Below are 20,541 nucleotides of genomic sequence, written 5' to 3' on the forward strand. Positions count from 1 at the left end.
AGCATAGCTGTATTTTAACATGGTAGGTCAGGGTTCCCAAGAACACTAAAATGGAAACATTTATTATTTTTCTATATTATGTTAATTAAGGCACACCATTCACCCAGCTGAGATTCAATGTGAGAAAGAACTACATAAGGCTACGAATACTTGGAATTGTGGATCTTTGGAAACATTTTTGGGGATTAGCTACCATACTTTTCTGTTTGGCTGCAATAGGCCTGGATCACTTCAGTGTTGCTTTGAGTTGAACTCCTCTTAGTCCTATTTTATGCTGGTGTGAATGTTCATCAGGCACTGTGGTCTGGGTCCCCACACTTACACATGCTGTACTGGGGCACTCTGGCCTGTGACAGCAGCCATCTCAGTGGCATGAACAGAAGCATGGAAAGGTAGTTCTCTCAGTCCTAGCTGAGCAGCTGTGACTGTGAATGCATACCATCTCTCTGTGCTAGAGCTTGGGCAGACCTAGCTTGTGACACTGTAGACTTCCCACCCCAAGGATTAACACTGACTTGGATAGCTAGTGATACAGGTTTTTTTTCTATTCAGGAACCCTGTAGACATTCGAGTCTCTGAGGTCCATAGAGGGTTTGTCCTCTCCCATACAGGGCTGCCTCTCTTCCTTAATGGAATATCTTAGATGTATTTTCTGTTGCCAGATTCCCTGCAAGGGGCGATGAGCCCTGCAAGGGGCGATTACCTTCCCAAATGTGGTAGTTTTTTCATGATTAACTAAATCAACTACTAGACCATGAATGCTGCTAGGTGGTTGCAACGGACAGCCCACACAGAGACTTCATACTGTAGGTACAATCGCTAGTTTATCCTGGACTACAGCCAGGGCTGGTTTTGTGGACATACCATCTGTGCAGTTGCTTGGAGCTCTGCTTAGAAGGGCCCTGAACTTGGTTTAATGTTTAGCTGTTGGTGTCTTGAAATTCTTACTAATTTTAAAGCAAAGGCCTCTTATTTTCATTTTGCAGTGAGCAGCATAAATTATGTAGCCTGTATTGACTACAACGGTGGTAACGATTTAGTTATCTTTCTGATTCTTAAGAATTCACAAATAACTACTTGATGCAGACCTGGGAATAGAATGAAATCAGAGCTTGACCTGGGAGGGGAGAGCCCACTACTGGGACCCACTAAGCCTAGCTATTGCACTAGAACCTCAGAGAGGGAAGTAACCAGGCTGGGAGGCTTTGCCTTCAGAGTAATGGGGTGAATGGGAGGAAAGGACATAAAGAAAATCTGACTGTTATATGATATTTCTGGTGTCAACATAGAATTTCAGGCCTTCATTCCCCTCTTGGTAAAGGCCAGGTGCTCTACAATTAATGCTTTTCCTGCATTTTCTCCTGTACATCCCTAGCCATTAGCACTGGCCAAACAGGTGCCAGTCTGCTAGAGGAGCTAACAGTGCCAAGAGACCTTTTGCCTCAACAGCTTAGTCTCCAAATGCCCTAGTGTGCAGCTCATTTTCCTCTGCACATTTTCTTCTGCATGCTTTGAGAGGAAGTCAAACCCTTCTAGAGTCAGGAGTCTCCCACTTACTTCCTCTTCCTTTGCTCCTTTACTACTTCCAACTTAAACTACAAGGCCTTTTTTGTCAGCCCTTCTAATCACACCAAATTCTTTATGCCAGGTCAAGATCTATGTTTGAAGATTGTTAAAAGTAACCCCTGGACTCAGCTTATATGGCTTTCATTTTCATTTACTTCCAAAGAGCAAAGAATTCCTGACAATGCTATCTGAGATAAGAATGCAAATGAGTGGATGCTGTTCTTCAGGTCTTCTCTAGTTCCTCAGGATGCTGAGTTATAGTAATAAAACTTCTTGTGCAAAATGAGAAAACCACCCGTTGGAAGAACAAGGAAACCGTGTGCTTGTAAACTTGGACTCAAAGTCTACCTACTCCTATGAGGGGAAGTTCTTTCTGCACCATCTTACACCATTGTTACATGCTCTGTGTTCCATTTTGTTTACATCATTAGGGCCTCTGGCTGACCGGCTATGGTCTGCCATATAAAACTGCTCCTTTCAAAGCACATTTTCTCCTTAAGTGATCTCATTAGTCAATACGGTTGTGACCCTGAGAGATGAATGAAAATATTATGTTTTAAAAGTATTTAGCTTTCTTTATCTGAAAACAAGGGCAATAGATAGTAGTTTCAGTAATTCTTTCCTATGATAAAACAAAAAGTATGCAGATAGGTATGGCTTTTTAAATGAAAAGAGATAGATATATGTTTATATCGAATTAAAATCAGGAAAAATTATAGTTTGACAGGTGGTAATTGATTTTGATTTTTTTTCTAGTATGCTCCATATCCATGAACTGTAGTAAACATAACCTTGGCAATTGTAGGGTACATTTGGAGGCTTTGGATGAATATGAGATCATCAATTTATACTTAATAATACCAACATCAAATTCATTTTTTCCAAATGTTGTTTATTTGCTCTCCTTTACTTGTATTTTGACTACTCAAATAGATGATTTTAATTTCTTGATGAAATTTGAAGTATCATTTCAGAAAACTGTTGCATCAAATAATATACAACCAAGTATCAATATGAAAAAGGATCTTTGTTCGTCACAATTTCTTACAAATAAAATAACAAATAAATAAAACCATTAAATTTTAATCTTGACAGTTTTTTACATATCCATGAGTGTTTTTATTTAATCAAAGTATCCTTTTCAGACATCTTAAAATTATTTTTATGAGTTTATGATCACACATGGGATGAATTTTAAGATTCAGAAATATCCTTTACTTGTTTTGTTTTTTAAAACTCTCTTCTAGGTCTACTTGAAGATTTTTTTCTTCATTAAGGTTCAAATGGTGGTACTTAAAATAAAGTTAACAATTACAACAGACCCAATCACAGACAATACCAGGGTAGAAATATTAACTCCAGAACTATGACTTTTATCAGGAGTAGGAGTAGGAGTAGGAGTAGGAGTAGGATCAATGTCATCAGGATTTGCTTGAGGGATAAACAAAGTTACTTGTGCAATGTTGGATACTTTTGATGTCAAATTGCTTTTATCTATACTTTTAATGGCAATAAATATGTGGGTTGCATTTTCTTCTGAGATATTTTCTGGTTTAAATGCAAAGATTTCCTTGGAGTTGGCCTCCTTTGGTGACAGATCAGTAGTATTTACTTGAAGAGCATCATTAAAACTGTCTCTTAGATCAAGAATACTTCCACTCATTCTTATGATATAATGTTGAACTGAGAAAAAAAAGTTACATGTAGTTTAGAGACTGGAGCATAGCATATTCATTCCTTTTTATTTATCCTCAAAAATGTCTAGTTATGCAAAGCAGATACTCAGATCAAAAGCCTTACTCATTTTTTAATAAAAGCTGAATTCTGATCTTAAGCTCTGCAAATTGCTACCTTCTTTGTATGAAAAGTACAACCATGTTAAAATGTGTCATTTGATTGATTAAAAAATATCAGATTATAAAATTAACACTTTGCTAGGCTGTCAATATAAAACCATTCTCCCCTCACCCACCCTTACACACCTGTTTTTGCAATTAGCACCTTTCACGTAAGTCAAAATCACATGACACTTCGTCCTTACCTTTTCCAGCATCAAAATTATCTCCTGGTGCTGTCCATGTAAGAATAATCTCATCCTCAAGAACTGTGGCATCAAGGTCTGTGATTTGACTTGGTGGGTATAGGTCAGGCAAGGGAAGGCTTGGGACTTGTGATACCACAAATGCACCTCCGGATGCTGTTCGGCTGAAATCCTCCAAGGGGGTCTGAGTATCCTCATCAATTTCAGGTCTTGGTGGGTTTGCTTCAATTTCCCCTGCATTAAACATTTCCTGGTTTATAATGGGCAAAACTACTGGTATTTTTTATAATTCAGTGAATCACCTTCTTCACTCCACTTGTCTTTTCCTTTTAAAAAAATATGTACAGTCACATTTTTACTAAGTTTTGTGACAATTGTAAGCACCCAACTGGTGAGAGAATTCTTTCTTTGGTAGGATATTGTAGGACAGAATCAGAAAACAAATTGCTTTAGAATTAAGCCTACGCTGGATGAGAGAAATATTATATAATTCAATATGTGCCTTTTTAAAAAAGGAATTGCTTTACCTCTTGAATTATCTGCACTCTGGGAATATACCTGGGGAAATCATTGCCAGTTCTCCTCCACCCACTTGTGCTAGGTCCCTCACTCCATGCTGCAAGCGCTAAGGAATAATTCTTCTGATTGTATTCCAATTGCTAGTAGAAAGCCCCTAAAAGTCACGAGGGACCAGATGAAAGAAAGCTAGCAAAGAATGCATTCTTAATTCTTACATCACTTTACTGCACACACTGTTTGTTTTTCTTTTTGACTTATTAAAATTCCAAATAAATGTTTACTCTTACAGCATATGTAATCTGAAAGATAAATTCTGCACTGGCTTGTGCTTAGGTTCATAAATTGGCCTGTTTCCTTCATCTTGATCTGAAAGTTGGGCATATTATTGCGATATACATAAGATGTTCAAACTAACATAATAATAACCGATGTTTTTGAGTGAGATCATGTCTTTTGCAGGAACATGGATGGAGCTGGAGGCCATTATCCTCAGCAAACTAATGCAGGAACAGAAAACCAAAACACTGCGTGTTCTCACTTATAAGTGGGAGCTAAATGATGAGAATTCGTGGACACAAAGAGGGTAACAACAGGCACTAGGGCCTACTTGAGGGTGGAGGTTGGGAGGAGGAAGAGGAGCAGAAAAAGTAACTATTGGATACTAGGTTTAGTACCTGCGTAACGAAATAATCTGTACAACAAACCGCCATGACACGAGTTTACTTATATAACAAACCTGCACATGTACCCTCAAACCTAAACTGAAAGTTTTAAAAAAAAGTAGTAATTGACCTTTTTTGAGTGCTTGAATGCTTACTCGGTGCCAGACATTGTACCAAAGCTTGGATTAATTTAGAGGCAAATCCTAGTATAACTGAGAACTTTATTCCATAAATGGGAAAAGCTATATTTTGAGTTTTGATCAACCTGTTTGAAGCCTTAATTATATCAAATCACCAGTGTTATTCAAACTAACACTGGATTATCAATATCATGAATTACTCACCGTTCACTACCCAGCCTGGTATGTACGCGGCTCTATTCAGTGGAGGCTGTAATCTTAGGCTGGCAGTGTTTGCTCCTCCATGAGCCCGTACTTTTAAGCTGTATCTGCCGTTTTCTGTATATGCTGTAAAATACCTGGAGTAGACTCCATCATTCTTGAAAGAATCAGCGCCTTGTTATAGAAATGAAGGAATAAAGTATTGTAAAGAGAAAATTTGCATTTTCTAAGACAGACAATTGGCCTCTACAAGCATATCCTCTAGATTAGGCTTAATATTTTTAGATTGATCCTTTGGAGAATATTTCCATTATATTCTGCCAAAGCAATATATTGTAGAATTGACACCCTTGAGCTATTTTGACATCTATTATTTCTATATAACATACATACATACACATTGATATTTATGTATGCATAATGAATGCCTAAATACTTCACCTTTCTGTCCTTATCAATTCATATACAGAATATTACACATAGTACTCTTACAATTTCTCCACCACTTGGTTGCTTTCAGCTTGCTTTCTCTAAACACACTAATTATATCATCTCTCTGTTTAAATCAAAAGGGTCCCTACTAAGGAAAAATCCTTTCTTTGTGTAGGATTTAATTCTCACAACAGTCAACTAAAATTACTAAATTTGGAGATTTTTAGAGATATACATTTCCCAGACTTCCTAGGGAAAGGTCCCAACATTCTGTGTTCTTACAAGCCCTCGAGATGATTCCTTTGTACACTAAAGTTTGTCTGCAGACTAAAGACATTTGCAGACAAAAGAATGTCTGCTCTATGTCATTGTTAATCACCAATACCATCTCAGGTAAAGGCATTCCAAATTGGCAAATTTCCCCAATTACCTAAATGGTCATCTAGCAGGGTGTTGAGAAGGGAAACATGGTGCATATACGTTTTAATGTAGTATAGATTTGCAGAAAGGGGAAAAAGAGGCAAGGGGTAGTTGTGGAAATATTGATATATCTGAAGAAGACATTGAGGTACACAAAAGAACAATTTCACCTTCTCAGTTTTTCTCAGGGGCAACTCTAGTTGAAGATATGATTATAAAATGATTGAATAAGTTACATTGCAAAATATACTGATAGAAAATTTTGTTAATTTGGATGCCTATAAATGTAGTTATTTCCTTGCTCATTAACCTCTTAACAGAAGCTTCTGTTCCTAGAACAATCCAGAATCTAGGGAAACGGTCTTTAGGCATCACCCATCTGTGCAGACCAGGGAGACAGAGAATGGCCAACATTACATCTTGATTCCTACCAGCCAGACCTGGTATCCAATGCCTCAGTGGTGAATCTTCCTCTCTTGTGGCAGTGCTAGCTGCCCCTGGGCCCCAGTTCTCAGGACTATATTTATACTTTGTTCCAGCTGTTGAGGATTACTCCTGCTTTCTTTTCCTGCCAGAGATCCAAGTTCTATCACTTAATCACGTTTAGTTTGCTTGTGCTTCACCCTCTCTCTAGCCAGACTTTCTTGATGCTGTCCTCAGCCTCCTGAATGAGACCTTTCTAATTGGTGACAGACATTGGTTGCCTGGATGATAAACAATAATGATGACAAAAAATTACATGTATGGCCAGTCATGGTGGCTCACTCCTGTAATCCCAGCACTTTGGGAGGCTGGGGTGGGAGGGTGGCTTAAGCCTAGGAGTTTGAGACCAGCTGGGGCAATATAGTGAGACCTTTTCTCTTTTGTTGACCTTTTCTCTACAAATTTTAAAGATTAGCTGAGCATGGTGGCACACACCTGTATCCCAGCTACTTGGGATGCTGAGATAGGAGGACTGCTTGAGCCTGGGAGGCAGAGGCTTCAGTGAGCTGAAATGGTGCTACTGAACTCCACCCAGCCTGTGCGACAGAGTGAGACCTCATCTCAAAAAAGCAAAAAACAAACAAAAAAATTCAACAACCAAAAAAGTTTTTATTTTTATTTATTTATTGGGTATTTTTGTTGTTGTTGAGATGGAGTCTTTCTCTGTTGCCCAGGCTGGAATGTGGTGTTATGGTCTTGGCTCACTGCAACCTCCACCTCCCAGGTTCAAGCTATCCTCTGGCCTCATCCTCCCAAGTAGCTGGGATTACAAGTGTGTGACACCACACCTGGCTAATTTTTTGTACTTTTAGTAGAAAAGGGGTTTCACCATGTTTGACAGGCTGGTCTTGAACTCCTGACCTCAAGTGATCTGCCCACCTTGGCCTCCCAAAGTGCAGGATTACATAAGTGAGCCACAGCGCCCAGCCCAAAAACATTGATTGAGTGCTTACCACATGCAAGACATTTGCTAAGCACTCTGTAGGTTTTACCTGGATAAAATTTCCTGCTGTTCCTCCTTAATCTGCATCAATTCTGTTGCCTATCTTACTGCCACACAATGTCACAGGGACTCACAACATGCTGAATTAGGAAAATATTGGCTTATTCATAAAAACCTATGAATTACCTGCACCATTATCCAAAAGTTCCAAAACTTCTGTATGTCCATTCTGTGATTCAATGAAAGCAGTCACATTGGCTCCAAGAACAGGTACATATCCTTGTAGAATTTCTGCGTAAACAATCATTGGGCTGGGGAAACTGTTTACATCCTTATTCATTTTAGCATTCACTGTGATTGGAGGCACAGAAGAATTTGCTGCTCGAGAAGTTACTGTAATAGTTAATGTTTCTGGGTTTGCTTTGGCTTGAAGATTGTATGCCCAAGTGCCCACCTAAAAGTTTCAACAGAAATATAGTTAAGTATCCAAAGTCAAGCTACTTTCTATATTTCCATTATGTAATTCTAAAATAAATTATATAATGGGGAGAGAATAAAGAGGTTTTTAAGGATGTTGAGGGTAAATGGGTAAGGGCTGAGGCAGTTCAGACAGGGCATGCCAAGTGGTACCATTCGTGATGTGTACAGTTTGCTACAACTCAATTGGAAAAAATAAGTTTTAGAAGGTTTGCCTTGGTTTTGGCCTTAGAGTCCACAGATTCATCAATCCTGGTAGGGTGAATAAGGAAGGACCCTGTAGCTTTCTACCCACCAATTTGCATAGACTCTTCCTACATTTCCTTCCTAAAGTTCTTCTCAGACAGTCTTGACTACCTTTTCTTCCTTCTTCTTAATACATAAGTTCTTTTTTCCTACCACCATAATTTTAAGGACACAGGCATAGAAAGTACATACTATTTTATCTTAATTTTAAAGTTGATACAGCCTTTGGTACTGACATTTATGACATTAAACAGTTTATGTTCAGTTTTTTAAAAATGTTGACAGGAAGTCTAAAAGCTGATTGCTTACCTTTGCAGTTCCTGGAATACTGAGATAGGCCATTTTGGAAGTTGCATCCACTGTGAAATTTTCCATTATTGTTCCACTGGGATCCCAGAGAGAAATACTGGGAGGCAGACTGTTCCATGTGATGAGAAAGAACGTGTCCTTTCCCACTGTACTATCAATTATGACAGTGTCGTTCATCCAGGGATTACTATTCAGTGTTAATCCCTTACTTTCGAGCTGTTTAAATAGATTTCAAAATTAATAACTGCAGAAGACAGTAATTTTATTCTTTTTTCAAGATGGTTTTTAGTTTCCAGCCTGAGAACAAGCTTGTAAATGGCAAACCACCTTAGACTTGTGATCTCTCTGCAAGCTGGTGATGATATGACAGTTATCAATTAAAAAGTGAGGAAGTAAGAGACTTAGAGCAGAAGCATGTAGAGCAGAAGCATGGGTTTTACAGTCATGAGTATGACCTTACTGTTTCTTTCCCAGTTGTCTTGGCAAGCATTCATGGATGTTTTCCTGATATGGAATTTTGAAATAATTTTTTCACACAGATAGAGGGAGTAGCACTGGACAGTAAATATATTCAACAAGAGGGCAAACTGATACATAAAGGTTGGAATTCTGAGAAGAGAGGAAATTGAAGATAGAACCTTTCTTTGAGAAGAGCTTTAAAGAAAGTATTTCAACTTTTTGTTGATAGCTGTTAGTCCAGAAGAGCCAACCATTTTTGTTTAGTTACTCATTTTTTAAAGTGACAAAGAAATATGCACATATTGTGGAATGGCTAAATCAAGTGGATTAACATAGGCATTGCCTCACATACATATTTTTGTGGTGAGAATGCATAAAATCCACTTAGTGATTTTCAAATATACAATACATTGTTGTTAACTACAGTTGCTATATTGTATAGCGGGTTTCTTGGCATTCCTACCATCCATTTAAAATAAACAGAACACAAAATAGTATCTTCAGAATCAGTTCTCTCTCCTTACTTCTCAATTTCAGTCACTATAATCATCATTTTCTCAGTCAACGATGATGGCAACCTCAGAAATAACCTTTATTATCCTTCAGCTTATTCTCCAAACACTAGCAGGCTATATCTCACACTAATTTTTAACTTGTTTGCGGGGTATATCTGCAGACCAGATGTGCAAACCAATCTGCACGTACTCTAAGCTCACATCCTATAACTTCTGTTGTTTTCATTGTTGAGAAGTAGAGGAAAATAGGTTTGTTTAGGGATCAGAGCAAATTTTAATATAGGCAGTGAGCTGATGAGCTGGAAAACACAAGACAGAAATCTTGGCATAAAGTGACATGACATAGACATGTAGGAACGAAAAGAAGAGAAATATTTTTGTAAAATATATTTTGAGAGAAACTGGCTATGTTCACATGGGACATGAAGAAAGAAGAATCAAAGTTTACTCAAAGCTTTTGAATCTAAGTAACAGAAAATGGTGGTGCTATCAAGACCCAGATGAGCAAAAGTGTTAAGTTCAGAAGACAGGTGAATAAAACAAAAAGCCACTGAAAAAAGTGGTTGAAGAGGTGATAGAAGCCCTATGTTTGTAGATAGACAATGATTATTCACCCCTTCTTTCTCCTGCTTAATTTATTTCCAAGATACACTCCTTCCATTTCCCAACCAGGTTCTTGAGTTCATGTGTCTAAATCTATTTTATAGAAGTTAAGCATGGGGAAAGCTTGGAAGCATGAGCTTTTAAAATGCATTCATTGAAAAATGAGTGCTTTATTTTGGAAAAGGTCCATTTTTGGTGAAAAATTTGACATTATAACATTGTAATATCATTTCTTAACCAAACCTGTGGCAATAGGAAAAGAAACAGTATGTCTGCTGTTTCACCATTTATTTTACTCTTATTTCACCAATTAATTTGGCTATAGCTAAAGGGTAATTTCTATTTAAGATTAAAGTTTAGATTTTAATTAAAAATTTACTTTGAGAAAAATATGGAACTCAAAACTTATAACCACCAAATTGTTTTTTCTTTGTTACGGCAAAAGTGAACATGAAAACCCAAGGAATGAGAAATCTGACCTGAAGGGACTTCTGGGAGAGATCAGTATTTCCCGATGTAAGAGCCCCAAAAGCATCAATGAGGCCATTGTTCTGGGCTTCATCTGAAGCATAAAAATGACTTCCTCCTAAAATGTAAATGCATTAATTAGACTGCTTTCTAGAAAATAAGTACCTATATTTTAGTGATTATTAAGGTAATAGTTAAAACAAAATCATAGTTTCAGTATGTGTTATTAAAATAGACCAAAAGCACGTAGTTGTACAGGTTAATTCTGAAATGCTCATTTTAAAATGTCATAACTAGGGAATGAAGGCTACCATAATAACTCATTATCAAAATCTTAGCTAGCTAAAATGCATGATAATTATAGAATATGAAAGATGTTACAATTCCATGTATTAAAGCTCACAAACTTTACACAGCCCTTTTAGAGAATCTTTTATTTCTAACAAAATAGACTTTCAGATATTTCAGCCAGTGTAGATTTGTGAAATCTTTTGTTAAAAGATTGTTAATCTTTTATTTTAGTTCTAACAAAGTTGATTTTCAGATATTTCAGCCAGCGTAGACCAAAATCAGAAAATTAGAAAGATGAAAGAGCTGCTATATTTAGGTATCCTCTCAATAACTGGCAATGAGCAGATAGAAAATTGGAAAGCAAGAGAGATAAATCCAAAAAAGTACAACTTTTAAGGAGCTACTTGGAATAGAAATAAATTTTACAATGGCCATGAAAGGACTTTGAAATGATGCGATTTTGTATAACTAAACATTAAAAAGCAAGCATATATTTAGTACCATTAGAAGCCAATTCAACATAATTTATACTCATGTCATAAATTATATATTCTCTACTATGTTTAAGAAGGTATTGGAAACACATAATCCATTTTCATCACATCTGTGTGTCTGAAATAACAGCTACCATAGTTAATGTTTATATAAAAACTTCATTGTTATTTAGATCTTTTCAGTTGGAGCTTCTGTTAATCACATACACCCACCCCACAGCTTATGCTCTGGTGTCACGGAGTTTTCACCATTCCCTCCATGTGCCTTGCACTGTCACCCCAACATGATGTTTTTTGCTCACGACTTGATCATCTTTTCTTACCCCCTTTTCCTTCCCAGAGAAATTCACCACCTGTTCAAAGCCCAGCTCAGAATTCAGCTAGTTTCGAATGCCTCCTTTCCCTGGCTCTATACAACTCTAGCAAAACTAATGGCTTCCTCTGCTCACATAGAACTTTATTTTTCTATATTCCTCCTGTTATGAAGGAATGCTATCTGATTATGTTATTTCATTAACAGTTTTATTTGTCTCTCCAGCCAAATGGACTCCAAGTGCCATGAGAACAGAGATTGGGTCTGGTCCCCAGCTTCAGTGCCTCCAGGGCAAAAACTCAAGAGACGTTGTTGAACTGGCAGACTATACATTTATGCATTGCTATTGAAGGCCTGGAATAAATGGATCACGTTTTACCTGTTATATTGCTCATCTCTATTACTGCTTCATCAGCAGCACTTCCCAAAGCAATAAAATGAACAATGGCCCCACTTTGTTTCACTTCATCAATACAAGAACTTGCAGTGTTATCCTCCCCATCAGTCAGCAGCACTACTTCAGATCCATCGAGTTGGGAATGTAGCTCTCCAATCACCTGCAAACACAATTCAGAGCACAGTTACCAACAGGCATTCCTAGATCAAATAGACAAATGGGAATGTAGCTCTCCAATCACCTGCAAACACAATTCAGAGCACAGTTACCAACAGGCATTCCTAGATCAAATAGACAAATGGGAAATGAGAAAAAATTTACAGAGAAAATAAACACAAGTTATGCAGAATAGAAGAGATAGCCTCTATTTTAAAATAAAGAATTTTCAATCAACAATCCTTGGGGGAAGTTAAACATGAATTTTTTTTAACTCCCAGCTGCAGGGAATATTTATTTAAAGGAATTCGGTGGGACCAGGCTTTGGAAAATCCTGTCTAGACTAAATGACAATAACATCTCAACCTGGGAAACTCAGGTCAACCAGATACCAAAAGTATAATCACAGTATGTGACATTAAATAGTGTTCTGTTTTCTTTGACTGGACTACCTTCTGACAGACAAGCCTTCAGTTTATAAAGTCTCTTGCATTTAAAGCTAGATGCATTAAGAATCCACTTCAACATTTTAAAAAGTCAGTGATTACAAATTAGTAAACCCTCAGTATGCTTATAAAGAAAAAATATGGAAAGTTCTAAGCATGTGGTTAGGGACCTTGTTATGCAACTTTCATTTACTTCTAATAATAACTGGCACAGAAGTAAGCATATTGGGGATGCTCAAAGAATACATTAAAATTATATTTATTAAGTTCAATTTGTAGCTTGAATCCTTTTCCTAAATGCCAAACAGTTTGAAACTCAAAGTTTTGAATCTAGGTGCCTGTAAAAGAGGATAAAGAGAACTTAGCCCAGGATGACAACTATATTTCGTTTTCTTTGACAGTTTTAATTGGCGGTGGCATCTTGGAGCACCATTTTGAGACCTTGATTCCAGGCCAAGAGGTGAAAAATGACGGATTGTCAGTGGCTTTCTTTGGCTTGGAGTGAAGGTGTGTGTGTAGATTTGCAGAAGAGGGTTTGGAATGTAGAAATCCCTAAGAAAGCTGGTATCAGGGAACAAATTGACCACCCTTATTACAATTTTTGCATGTTTTGAAGCAAAGAGTGACTAATATATGTATTGCAATATATGGGAAATATTCTCCGACATGCCTTGAAACCAAACGGAAAGATAGGAAAATGCTTTTATACATTTATGGCATTTGTAGCATCTCCATCACACTTCTCCCACACATTTAAGTACAAAATGAAGATCCGAAGATGAAGCAGAGTTCTCTCTTTTACCTATCCTTTTGTTGCATGAGTTTATTTACAAAGCATTTACAATGTGCCAGTCACTGTGCTGGGGATTCAGTAGGAACTACATTCCTACATTCATATATTAATAAAGAATTGGGTTCAATTTAACAACATTTACGGAGCTTTGTGTCAGAGACTGTGGAGATCTAGAGATAAACAACGAAGACAAAACTAATATGTATTTACTACAGAATATTCTATAGTTAAGAGAAATAACAGTGTAGTGTTACAGTTTACTGAACATTCGCTATGTATTAACTGTCTTTTATACATTGTATAATTTAATCCAACTCCAAGCTCCCCAAATGTCTTCCTATTACCACTTTTACTGCCTACAATTTATTTTATTCAGGGCAATTGGAATCAACTTCCTGGAACATAAATTGATTATCAAACTCCGATACTTTAAACCCTTCAAGAGCTTTTTGTTGTGCTTGAAACAAAATACAAGCCTCATATTTTTTGAAGTTTTTAAAGATCTAGTCATTGTCTACCTCTCCAACCACATTTCATACCCCCTCATTTGCCAAACTCCACTGCCACTAGCTTCTATAATTTCTTAGAATAATCTAGTTTTTTCTCACCTTTTTCCTTAGGGAACTTTTGCATTTCTTTTCTGTCTGAACCACTGGCTTCTTCTCATCCTTCAAATCAGAGCTTAAATGTTACTTTTTAGAGAAGGCTCATTGGCCTCTCTACCCAAAGTAATTCTCCTTTCCCTGTTACTCTGTCACATAGCCCTGTTTCGTTTATTCACAACACTACCTACATAATCTGCAATTCTCGTATTTATCTGTCTATTTATTATCTGTTCCCCACTTATATACATGTACCATAAGAGTGAAAAAGCTTTGCTTGGTGAATAAATTAAAACGTGTTCATATTTTGAATAAATTAAAACATGAGCAACCCTATGTGCTAAGCTTTAATCATCCTATTTTACTGATGAGGTAATTGAGGACTAGAGAGGATAAGAATCATGTTTAGGGTCACAAAGCTGATAAGTGACAATCGTGATTTGAATGCAGGACTTCATGTTACAAACCTAAACTAAAATGTCATGCAGTCCATGGAAGAGACAGGTTCGATTGGGTTGGGAGTAAAAGGGAAGCTACATGAAGGAGAAAGGATTTTGAAGGATTGGTAGAATTTTAACATGCAGAGATGGGAGAAAAGGAAGCATTTTAAGTAGAGGAACTTGCACGTGCAAAGGTTTGGAGGCTGTTAGTACACAGTGGACTTGGAGAACAATGTGTGTAGTAAGTTGGTTGGAGGATAGAGCATCAAGAGGGGAGAATGGAGTAAATAAGGCAGGAAAGATAAGTGAGGGCAATTTTACTGGGTGGGGGAGACTTTTTAGTCATATCAGACAGAGAAATTGAGACAATTTTGTAGGCTGTGAAGAGACAGTGAAGATTTCTAAACAGTAAAATGACATAATTTATATAAATTGTGGGCTCAAGATGAGCATTTGGCTAAAAATAATGTTCATAATAATTATACATATATTTACTAATTATTATAAATATATACTTATAATAAATTATTATATACTTTATATATAGTATATGAAGTAGATTTTTACTATGTAATATAGTAAATATTGTTCTAAGTATGTAAATGTATCATTTCATGTAGTCCTCATAATTACTCTATGAGGTAGGCATTCCTATTTCCTATATTGTATAGGTAAGGCACTGAGAGTCCAAAGAGACTGAAAGGTTAGCCTAAGATTACATGGTTAGTAAGTAGCACATACAGTACTCTAATGTCAAAGTTCAGGCTCTAACTCATATGGCTTACCCTAAATATGACTCACAGTCTTGCTACATCTGCTTTAAGAGGTATAATAAATAGTTTGCCCTAGCTGAATGTTACAGAAACTCAAATGAGAACTAGCTTAAAGTAGAATCATACTATATCACCTGTGTCATTGCCCCACAAGTTGATGGCTTTAGCATCCAAGCACACTTATTTAACTAACATTTATCGAGGACTGACTACTGCACGCTAACAAGACAGCAAAGTCCATGACTTCCTTGGGCTTGTAAGTGAGTGGCAAATTGATAGTCATTTATTCACCCATGGGTTGTTCATTGATTCACTGATCCATTAGAACATCAAGAGGACTTTTTTCTATATGCTTAGTCCTGTGCTTCTTAGGATTAATTATGTTAAAATTAGGCAGCAAGTATGTGCAGTAGCACTTAACATGAAAATGTCCTGAAAAGAGACAAAACCCAAAATATATTTGCAGTACGATTTTCACCTGAAATGCATATTTAATTCCAGAGCAGATGGAAGTTCCTCCCAGAGCGTATGTAGGTAATCCTGCCATGAGTGTGTTTCTTTCATCACTGCCTTTTATTTGGATTAGCTTATTTACAATAGTGGCAGTAGTATCAAAGTGAACCATCCCCACCCAGGATCCATTTTCAACAGTCTGCAGCAGGAAATGTTTTGCTGCTTGATTCATTCGATTTAGGCGGTCATAACCCTAGATCAAAAAGACAAGAAAAACAAGTAAGTGATTTTGACTGGAAAATAATAGAAGATAACATAAAATGAATGGACAGAATTTATCGGTAACATTTTCTATGAACGGTAGTTGATGTTGTTAAAGGAAGCAATTATCAAATTTTTAATTGATAAAATTTAAAAAATGGTGGTGTGTATTATGGGACACATATTGTATAGTAAGGAGCACAGGTTTTTATTTACAATTGATTCTTGACTGCTAAGTATCCAAGTAAGAGGTGGAAGTTAGGGTGGGGATTGCATTGAAATTGGGGTGAGGATACACATCTTAGAGACTGTCTAATTACTCTTGGGAGCTCCTGTGCTTGTTGTCTTCAGATAAAACCATACCCCCAAGCCTATAAATCAAATCAGACTATTGCAGACTCCAACCAGAGACTGGAATCACTCCATCCACTGGAAACTAGACTGCCCAAAAGGTAATACTTACCCAAGCTTCATTTTAAGTTTGGAGAGGCCAAGGCCCTATCTTCCCACTTTCTCCTTCTGTTCCTAACCTCTCCCTGCCCCCTTTCCACCAATGGGTTAATTGAATTGGCTCTTTGGTAACCCTGAGGACCCAGCCCTCTTTCAGAGGGGATTGTCTAAGGTGTAAGCTTCTTCATGCATTTGTCTTCTCCAGTCCTTATCACCATAGTGATCTGTTTTACTCCCCGCCAATTTATGCCCAAATTTCCTTCTGAACTCCCTGAACCAAATCACAATGAGAAACTTCTACATCTTCATTTTACATAGTGTCTCCACTACCTGCATTGTTGTGGCTCAATTCCTTCAGCTCTATCATTCTCTGCCCTTTTTAATACCTCCCTCATTTGCTGAAGACCTTCTTCCTGTTCTTCAGCATGCTTTGCTATGCGTTAAATGTGCCATCCTTCTGGTTTCTTATCACATTGCACCCACTTGTTTGCTGTCCATTCATTTCAACAATTATTTATTGATTACCCCATGTGATTAACTTTATTCTAGGAAATGGGGATAAAGATGAATAAGACATGGTTCCAAGTCCTAGATGATCTCCTAGGCTAGTGGAAGAGAAATGTGTAACATAAATATAATATACAGTTAACAGAGGTATGCGCAGGACATTGTTGGGAAACAGTAGAAGGGCTTTAACCAGCCTAGAAGCCCAGTCCATTTTCTGGAGGAATCCAAGGAGGAAGTGACCCTTGGATTAGGTACTTTTAATTATATTGGCATCTTTCTTTTACTATGGTATTTTGCTCCAGTATCTTGAAGTCATGATCATGGGCAGTGATGGTACTTTATGCTACCGTGCAATTTAGAACAGTCTAGGTGCAGACAGAGTTCAGTGTGTTCTCGGATCTTCAAATATCCCACATCCCTATATCCAGAAAAACTGAACCTACCCCCATGCTTCCAGACTTATCAAGAACTAAGCACACAATTCTTTGACTGATCTTCAGCAATGAGAAGACAGGTGGAGGAGGTGGTGTCACCATGGGTATGGTGTTTTTAAAATCCTCAGAATTGCTAATCACCTCCCATGTACTTCTAAAATTGCACTTTATGTTTTGTAGGCTTGGAGCTTCTTGATTATGGGTTTTTTCATTACAAAATTCAACAACCTAAAAGGTTAATAAAATAAAAAATAATTTTAATATACCATGCATTTAAAAATCAAAGTACAAACCTGAAAAATTTAAAATGTCTTCTGCAGATATGTTGTTTGTTGAATGAAATATCATTTACTGAGCATCAATATTACAATAAGGTAGATTTACCATAATAAGAATAATGGTAACAGTAATAATAGATAACACTAGATAGCACTAGTTCAGCACATACTATGTGTTAGCCAGTGTTCAAAGAACTCTATATCAATATATGTAATCCTCAGGTCACCTGAACAGACACTTTAAAAACATGACAATATGTCATTTGATTATAAATTCTGGAAGCAATTATCAGCATACTTACAGAATCAATACTTTGCATAAACATTATGGATGCTTTTTCTGTTTGCACTTTATCAGGAAAGAATTGACAATCTTTTTCATACAGTTTTGTTGTAGAATCAATTCTGCATGCTCTACTAAGACAGCTGCCTCCTTGACACTTATAAACTCTATTTCTACCGGAGATACCTGCGGAACACCTGAAAATATATGACAGTTAATCTTTGAGGCAACTGAATCATTAACACTTAACAGAAATCTTAAGTGGTTCTATTCATGATGACCTTTATATCAAGATGTTTATTCTTCTATGGTACCATGTACTTCCTATCCTGGCTGTAGAGTTTAAGGGTTCCAGTCAAAGTAATTATCTATTTTTTAAGAAATTCTAGAGGGAAATTTTAAGTGGGGCCTCCAGATAAACACAATGGTTGAGTTCTCTCCTCTGATGAGTTCTCTCCTTGTATTAAAGCTTAGACATCTCTCCCGCTGGACTTTTGGTGGTAAATATGCTACAGGGACCTGGATAAGAGAACTTTTGAGACAATTTACTCTGAGTACCACTTTAGCTTGAAGTTCTTTGTAGATTTCCTCCCAAAGAAGATATTCCCAAAAAACAGTACATGGGATAGACACAAATGTTCTTATTACTCAAAGAGCATTTTTATCCAAAGGGAAATGTGATTGGAAGCAAAGATGAGGTGCTGCCAAGAATCCCATGGTAGAATAAAAAATGATGGAGACAGTTCAGACATGTGTTTTATGGCATGTTATTGACCACAGGTGGCAGTGATTACAACAAATATGCTGAGATGTGAACATATTTTGTCTTTTCAATAGGCTTTCAGTTCAAATTCAGGAAATGATGAATAGCTTTTATTCAGCTATTTAGAGAGTCTCATAAATATGTCGATGCTTCTATTGCTCCCAAACTAGGTGGACATGATGAAACTATCTATGTGGAAAATCATGATGAATATTCTGCAGCAGCAGTTATACATCTAAGGGGAATACGACATAAACAAATGCAATAAATGTAATACTCTCTAAAAGATGTGCCTGAAAATTGGTGCAATGGGGCAGAGGAAGGACCGTGATTGAAATCATATACCTTTCAGTTCTCACATTAGTGTCAAGTCCCAAGCCCCAGCAGGACATCTACATTGATGAGGTGATAGCACCAATTTTAATTTTAAACTGATTCTTCCCAACTATTTTGCTCTTTTGATCACAGAATCAAAAGGAGAGTCTATTATTAACTGTGATGCTAGATGGCATTATAAAATAACCTTTATAAATCTCCAAGAAGTTCCTGCTTTGCTCCTTGAAGCTGCTTGATTTCTTACTCAGTCCACATTTAGCACTACTTAACCATGTTTGTGCATTCTCGTGTAATGTAAATAACTTTGATCTTATCCCAGCATATTGTATATCCATTTACACGCCCAACTTCAACGCAAGTGAGTTCTGGAAGCTATGGTAGAGAGGTATAAAATATGTTAAATTGTCAACTGAATGCTTGCCATTGAAATTATGTATGTTTTAAATAGCAATTAACCACTTAAAGATACACTTTCTAAAAAAAAAAAAGCATTGTTTTGTGACATATTGTCTGCATTAAGAATGATTTTGGAAGAAATCAAAGTAGGAAAATAAGAACGGACAAAAGCCTGAAGTCAGTTTAGAAAATTTAAATAGCCATGCCTTGTTGCTTCGATTTTTTTTGACTTAGCACGGTAGAAAGGCTGATCTTCATTGTACTCATCAAACACTCCCCACCGGAGATGAGCCCACTCATGGACAAACAGTTTGCCTGTGGGAAAGCATTTCAAATACATGATCATAATCCAAGTGACACATTTTGTATCATAATATTTTAAGAAGCTTCTCTTTCAATTATAAAATACATTTAGATTTCGGTTTTCAACAACTACCAACATTTATATTTCGGTGTATAAAAAAGCCTATTGTATTAAATTACATTATATTATACTATATTATGTAATATATTATCTTCTTATTCCACAACATGTTAAATCAATGAAACAATAAGGGAAGATATGCTATGGGCCGAGTGGACTGGGATTTGTGTTTTGGTTCTTGGTGGTAAAAAGTCTTAGTACAATGGTTTATGGTTCTCCAAATTATAGCCATGAGGATGTTAAAATGAAGGAATTCATTTATGGTACGTAGACACATAAGCATTAATTATATGAAACAATTATTAATTATATGTATATTCAATGCAATACTAGGTATTAAAAAACATAAAGATGTGTGAGATTTAGTCCTTCCCTTGGGGAAATTTTGAGAGCGGGAGTTCAAATAAAAAATTTTTTTAATAAGAATTTCACAATAAATGGAGGAATAAAAGTAAATCCACAGCTTGAGATGCTGAAAGAAGGAAAGTAGAACTTTCATTTTAGCAATGTTGGGAAAAACTTCAGAGGAAACAGAGATGGAGAAGGAAAGATTGGAAATAAAGTCTCTTCTGCTGCAAGGCGTGTTTCTGTAGCTCAAACGACCTCATATGAATCTGAAAATGGGAGGAAAATACACCACAGTAGGAAGAAGTCATGTTTCTTTTCTTTTTCTTTTTCTTTTTTTTCTTTTAAGATGGAGTCTTGCACTGTCGCCTGGGCTGGAGTGTGCAATGGCACGATCTCAGCTCACTGTAACCTCCGCCTCC

General features: G+C 36.8%; 1 protein-coding gene across 2 annotated transcripts in view; it reads right to left on the bottom strand.

The window, feature by feature from the left end:
• Positions 1 to 2,441: 2,441 nt before the first annotated feature.
• CLCA4 (chloride channel accessory 4) overlaps positions 2,442 to 20,541 on the bottom strand; it is a 34,622-nt gene continuing 16,522 nt past the window's right edge. Inside the window, exons 4-14 of one of the 2 annotated variants that reach the window (XM_003260016.2) lie at positions 19,557 to 19,665; positions 17,875 to 18,052; positions 17,304 to 17,522; positions 15,668 to 15,895; positions 11,962 to 12,139; positions 10,496 to 10,602; positions 8,440 to 8,655; positions 7,594 to 7,861; positions 5,133 to 5,303; positions 3,608 to 3,841; positions 2,442 to 3,249 (exon numbers count right to left, since the gene is read on the bottom strand). In XM_003260016.2, coding sequence (XP_003260064.2) covers positions 2,846 to 3,249; positions 3,608 to 3,841; positions 5,133 to 5,303; positions 7,594 to 7,861; positions 8,440 to 8,655; positions 10,496 to 10,602; positions 11,962 to 12,139; positions 15,668 to 15,895; positions 17,304 to 17,522; positions 17,875 to 18,052; positions 19,557 to 19,665 — 2,312 coding nt within the window. In that variant the 3' untranslated portion in view covers positions 2,442 to 2,845. The remainder of the gene's footprint in view (positions 3,250 to 3,607; positions 3,842 to 5,132; positions 5,304 to 7,593; positions 7,862 to 8,439; positions 8,656 to 10,495; positions 10,603 to 11,961; positions 12,140 to 15,667; positions 15,896 to 17,303; positions 17,523 to 17,874; positions 18,053 to 19,556; positions 19,666 to 20,541) is intronic. The other variant, XM_004090011.2, reaches the window with a different exon arrangement.

The sequence above is a fragment of the Nomascus leucogenys genome, chromosome 12 (genome assembly GCF_006542625.1).
Source record: "Nomascus leucogenys isolate Asia chromosome 12, Asia_NLE_v1, whole genome shotgun sequence".
NCBI classification, from domain to species: domain Eukaryota; kingdom Metazoa; phylum Chordata; class Mammalia; order Primates; family Hylobatidae; genus Nomascus; species Nomascus leucogenys.